Genomic DNA, 6,000 nt, shown 5'->3' with positions numbered 1-6,000 from the left:
ATGTGGGGGATCATGGAGACGGTGGTTGTGATGGTGCTGGCTGTGCAGGCCGTGCTGGGAGCGGGGTGAGTACGAGACACGCTCCACCTGGACACAAACGTCACCGGGATCCAACGCTCTTCCTCCACTCATCATTTATTTCAGTTACTGCATTTCTGCAATTAATCATCATAATAAATACTGAAGATAAAAAAGCAAGGAAATTATTATTTTTGTTCCAAAAGAGGTACAAAAAGTTACCTTTTTATGACAAGAGCTGCTTTTCTTTCTTTCTTATTCTTTTATTTTAGTAAGGGCCCTGAAAGAGTACGGAAGAGTATTAGGGCCAGGCAGGAGAAAATAAAAATAATATTTTAGAGGAGGAGGATTTTTTTTTCATTATGCACTTCGAGAAAAAAGTCGAAATGTCGAGAAAAAAGTCGAAATGTCGGGATTAATGTTGAAGTAAAATTTCGTGAATAAATGCGAAATGTTGAGAAAAAAGGCGAAATTTCGACTTTATTCATGAAATTTCGACTTTATTCTTGAAATTGTTTTTTAACATTAATCTCGACATTTCGACTTTTTTCTCGACATTTCGACTTTTTGGTGAGTTTGGTGAGTAGCCTACAGGCCCGTGTGAATGTGGGCGTGGCGGGTCTCGTTAACTTTTTTAATGTAATTACATTTTTGCAGTAATTAACATAAATTAAAGCTGCAAGCAGCGATGAACGGGCCCTCGCACTCATGGCCACCACCCCCCATGAGCATATCAGAAATGACACCACCCACGACTTCCTATGTCAAACCATTCAAAAGATACAGCAGAAAATAGGGACAACTAATCAGAAGAAGGGGCGGGGCTAATTTTCACCAATTATGGTCCAGGACTCAATACCGAGTCCTATGACACCACCCACGACTCTTTATGTCAAACCATTCAAAAGTTATGCCAGAGAAAAGTATTCTAAGGGGTGCTGTTCAGCCATTTTGCCACGCCCATTAATACAAACCATGAAATATCAAATTTATCACCAGGCCTGGCTTGCATGCAAAATTTGGTGACTTTTGGGGAACTATCAAATATGGACCAATCAGATGAAGGGGGGCGCGCCTTATGGCGTCTAGCGTCGCCACGGTAACACTCTTGAAAGAGAAAAGTAATGCGCATAGTCACAGGATGGAGTCGCATATTTTGATGTATAACACACCTGGGTGCACGTTACGGTTCGGGCCGTATTAACTGCCGAAGGAATGGCATAAATTGCTCCAAAATTACGCGATTAATTCAGAATGTTCAAAATGGCCAACTTCCTGTTCGGTTTCGGCCATGGCGCCAAGAAACTTTTCTTTAAGTTGCATCATGATACAGGTGTGTACCGATTTTCGTTCATGTATGTCAAACCGTATTATGGGGCTTGAGGCGCAAAGTTTTTTCTGTCTGAACCAATCAGATGAAGGGTGGGCTCGCTTTTTGGCGTCTAGCGTTGCCATGGTAACGCTTTTGAAAGAGAAAAGTAATGCGTGGTGTCGGAGGATGGAGACGCACATTTTGATGTATAACACACCTGGGTGCACGTTACGGTTCGGGCTGTATTAACTGCCGAAGGAATGGCATAAATTGCACCAAAATTACACAATTAATTCAAAATAGCAGACTTCCTGTTTAGTTTCGGTCATGGCGCCAAGAGACTTTTTTTTAAGTTGTGCCATGATACAGGTGTGTACCGATTTTCGTGCATGTACGTCAAACCGTATCGTGGGGCTTGAGGAACAAAGTTTTCTAGGGGGCGCTGTTGAGCCATTAGGCCACGCCCATTAATGCAAACCATTAAATATCAAATTTTTCGCCAGGCCTGGCTTGCGTGCAAAATTTGGTGACTTTTTGGGCACGTTTAGGGGGGCAAAAAGGCCTTCCTTTCGTCAGAACATTAAGAAGAAGAAGAATTCCTACAGATACAATAGGGCCTTCGCACTGCAAGTGCTCGGGCCCTAATAAATAAACAATACAGATGAATATATCGGAACTACACTGCAGGTAAAGGAGTTATTTTTGACATTGAAATTCAAGCCCCCAACTGAAACATGCAAATGTGTGTTAGTGTAAAATAAAGTCACTGCATCTGTTTGTCTCGTTGCAGGCGCTGGTGTGAACACGAGGTGGAGGAGCAGGTGGAGCGCGTCCTCTCTCCACGCCTGCAGCTCGAGGCCAGCTGCTCTGCCGTGTATCAGTACAACGTCCAGGGCTGGAGGCTGGACGTGGACCGGATGCGTGTCCGGCATGGGGGCGACGACGGCATCGCACTGTATTACAAACAACAGGGGCCAAAGGCAACCTGTCTCTTGTACAAGTAAGAGAAACAGTCAGCAGACTTGTCCCTGGGATTATGCCGAACAACCAAGTGACTCACATCAGTTCAAGTGTTTTGTAAGGAAGACTATTGGGGCGATGCAGGAGAAAAAATATGTGAGAGGGGAAGATTTTTTTTATTGTGCGCTTCGAGAAAAAAGTTGAAATGTCGAGATTAATGTTGAAATACAATTTTGAGAAAAAAGTTGAAATGTCGAGATTAATGTTGAAATACAATTTCATGAATAAAGTCAAAATGTTGTGAATAAAGTCGAAATTTCGAGAATAAAGTTGAAATACAATTTGGTGAATAAAGTGTAAATGTCTCCTCTGGCCCATCCAATCCAGTTAGGAGAGCGACTGAAAGATATGCAGCAGCAGCCGTAACTAACTAACTAAGGCCACGTTTACACATAGGCGGGTATTTACAAAAACGGATATTTCCCCCTCTACGTTTTGAAAAATACCATCATTTACACAAACCTGCATAAATAGCTGTTAAGGTGCTATGAGCAGCCAAACCTACAGGGGGCAGTGTAACGAGAAGATAAAGGCATGCTAGCCAATCAGAATCCTGGAAAAAAACATCAACAAATGACACGAGTAACTTCCAGTTACTTCCAAGATGAACGAGAGTCTTTCGTTTGGAGTGACAGAGAAGTGGAGTTACTTTTAAGTGTGACGTTAGAATATAAAACAAGTAAAATACAAGAAAATATTGACGGTGGCCAAACTAATTGTAAACACAGGTCGAGCACATGACGCTGGTGACGTTTCTTTTGCATAATCTGACGTCTGAAGCCTAAATGTCCGTTTCTCTCTGTTTACATGCAAACGTGAAGACAAGGTTTTTGCAAATCTCCAATTTGGCCAAAGTTTTCAGAACTGATGGTCTTTGGTGACTTTGAGCTTCGTTTTCGTGTAAACGAACGGCTAAAACGCATGAAAACACCACAGTTTTTGCTACGTGTAAACAGGGCCTAACTTACATCCTTGGAGTGTAACATTACGTTTCTGAAGTTATGCAACTGCATATGTGTTTCAAATCAATATTGTGAAGCCAATTCTCAACATTTCAACTTTATTCACGAAATGTTGACTTTTTTCTCAACATTTTGACTTTTTTCTCAAAATTGTACTTCAACATTAATCTCGATATTTTGACATTTTTCTCTACATTTCGACATTTGCATAATAGTGCATAATAAAAAAAAAAATCTTCCTCCTCTAAAATATTATTTTCATTTTTCTCCTGCCTGGCCCTAATACTCTTCCGTAGTTTTGGGCTCATAAAGGGGGGTCGATGAGAAACATCTCAGGAGCACGGCTGGAAAACCACCCTGAAGGCACGTTTTCTCCGGTTTGGGGAGGGGTGATGCGGTTGACGGCAGTGCCTTGTTTTGGTTTATTATTGAACACTTAAAGGGGACCTATTATGAAAAACATGTTTTCTCTGTCTTTAACATATATAAAGTGGTCTCCCCTCAGCCTGCCAACTCAGAGAAGGAGGAAACAACCAAATTCTGCAGTGTCTGTACAGCCGCCCGGATAAGCCATCCAGTGTGATGTGGATCTACGAGCCGTTTAGATTCTGCTCCCGTCGTTACGTAACGAAAATGCGATTTACATCGGTTGGCCTCCGATGCATGAAACCACGCCCACAACTAACTCCGCCGGCCGGAGCTTCCACCATTTTGTCGTAGCGGTGTATCGCGTCATTCAGGCAGCCAATCAGCACAGTGCCTCATTATCATAGCCCCGCCCACTCAGAATCCTGCATAGATAATGAGGTTAGAGAATGGGAAGATAAAGACATGGTTCAGAGGCTGAATTTCTAATTTATTTAGCAAAAACAATCAAAAGCTTGTTTTTAAGACATTCAAGGCCTGTTTAAAATAGGTATAAGATGCCATAATAGGTCCCCTTTAAGTCTTTCAAAAGGATCTTCCCACTATTAATGTATGCTGCTTTTTTCTTGTCATGACCCCATAGCTGACACTTTCTTGCTGATCAGAAGCTTTCTTTATGAAACAGAACCCCTTTAAATTCTGTTGTTTTAGTGAAACCTGCTGGTTTTCTGGAGTTTTCTGGAATATATTTTTGTGCTCCTGTTCCCTCTCTTCTTCTTTATTTATTTAGTTAAGGGGAATCCTTCTTCAGTGTTTGAATATTTACACCAAAAGTAAATTTATCATGAAACTGTGTCCTTTTAAAGTGTAAAAAATTACAATCTTCATGTTTTATTTCAAAACTTAACAAATGAAGACAAAAAGCTGCTTGTTTCAGGTGTCTATTAGCAACATACAATATCAAGAAAAAGAAAAATATCTCTAATTCCGAGAGGCACGTTGGAGTTTGTTAATGTCAAACAGAACAACAGGCTTTTTTCCAGTTACCGTGCTTAAGGCTGCATCAATGTTGGCTTCTGAAAAGCAGCAAAGCTTTTTTGTATTGTATTTGTTGTCTTGTGAAAATACTTCCTGATGTCTCTTTCCAACCCAGACCCCCGGAGATGGAGAGGGAGATGGTGAACAGGACGGTGAGAGCGTGTTGTGAGGGCTGGGCTGGACCTCGCTGCTCTCAGGGTAAGAGCCAGAAACGATGAGGCGCTTCAATGGACACATTTCATGCGTCATCGAATTTCCTCCTATGTTTAGAAAGATACAATTTGGGTTAGGGAGGCTGAAACCACCAACCAAATTTAAAGACTAGAGCAGCTGGTCTCAAACATAGCTTTGTGGTAGATGCTATAAAAGCTACTGTACACTGCAGGGGAACACCAACATGATCCACTGGGCGGTACCCCTCACCCTTCTCTCCTTTTCTTCTCTTCCTTTCTCAGTTATTAATCATAAGTATCTCATAACCATCATTGTTGTCCATTGTTCTTGTAGTTTGTTGTGCTGGTCTGCCCCCCCCCCTCCTTTTCTCTTCTAATAATAATAGGCTACATTTTATTTGTTATGTTAAATTGTATAAAAACACAATTTAAACAGAAAACAGCACAGTTTGTAGCAGAACAAAAAAGCGACATGAATATTAATTGTGACATTTCAAAAAGATAATCCAACATTTGAACAATTGGTTAGACAGACTACACATTGGCAGGTATAGACGAATCCGGCGACCGGTTTGTGTGCGCCGCCATCTTGCGGCGGCGCCATCGCTGCGGTGGCAGGTGTCAATCTGCCACCGCAGCGCTGTTATTGTAACCTGACGCTACAGCATCATTATAGCTGGATTGATGATGTTAGACAGTGGCCTTCCATAAATAATGAAGGTATCTTAAATTAATGCTGATGTTAATTTATAAATAATGATTTGTTTGAGCGATAAGCAGGAAAGAATAGAGGAATAGGGAGATAAGGGAGTGTATGATTAAACACTGTAATATAGCTCTCTCCACCTCCTCTCCTTATGAGGCATGTCTGCACAATTAAATATTACCTGTTTATGTTTTGTTTAATTTTAGGTATCCAAGAATATTTTATTGATCGCCTGGCGTCCAATGACGAAAAAAAACGCAATTACAGGTCTCTAATTGAAGGGCAGAACTATCTCAGCTCCGGATGATACAGAATACATACATACATAACCCCAATCTGCAGATAAAACTAGTTTGTTGAGGAAAAAATATTAACTCTATTTGTAGCTGCAGAAGAAAAAAATAA

The 6,000-nt window shown here is 41.1% G+C and overlaps 1 protein-coding gene across 1 annotated transcript in view; it reads left to right on the top strand.

The window, feature by feature from the left end:
* The window catches only part of sspo (SCO-spondin), a 188,788-nt gene continuing 182,788 nt past the window's right edge, over positions 1-6,000 (top strand). The window contains exons 1-3 of the mRNA XM_061714052.1: positions 1-65; positions 2,121-2,330; positions 4,832-4,914. Coding sequence (XP_061570036.1) covers positions 1-65; positions 2,121-2,330; positions 4,832-4,914 — 358 coding nt within the window. The remainder of the gene's footprint in view (positions 66-2,120; positions 2,331-4,831; positions 4,915-6,000) is intronic.

The sequence above is a fragment of the Cololabis saira genome, chromosome 22, assembly GCF_033807715.1.
Source record: "Cololabis saira isolate AMF1-May2022 chromosome 22, fColSai1.1, whole genome shotgun sequence".
In the NCBI taxonomy this organism is placed as follows: domain Eukaryota; kingdom Metazoa; phylum Chordata; class Actinopteri; order Beloniformes; family Belonidae; genus Cololabis; species Cololabis saira.
Note: the sequence above shows the minus strand (reverse complement) of the source record. Positions and strands in the feature narration are given on the sequence as shown.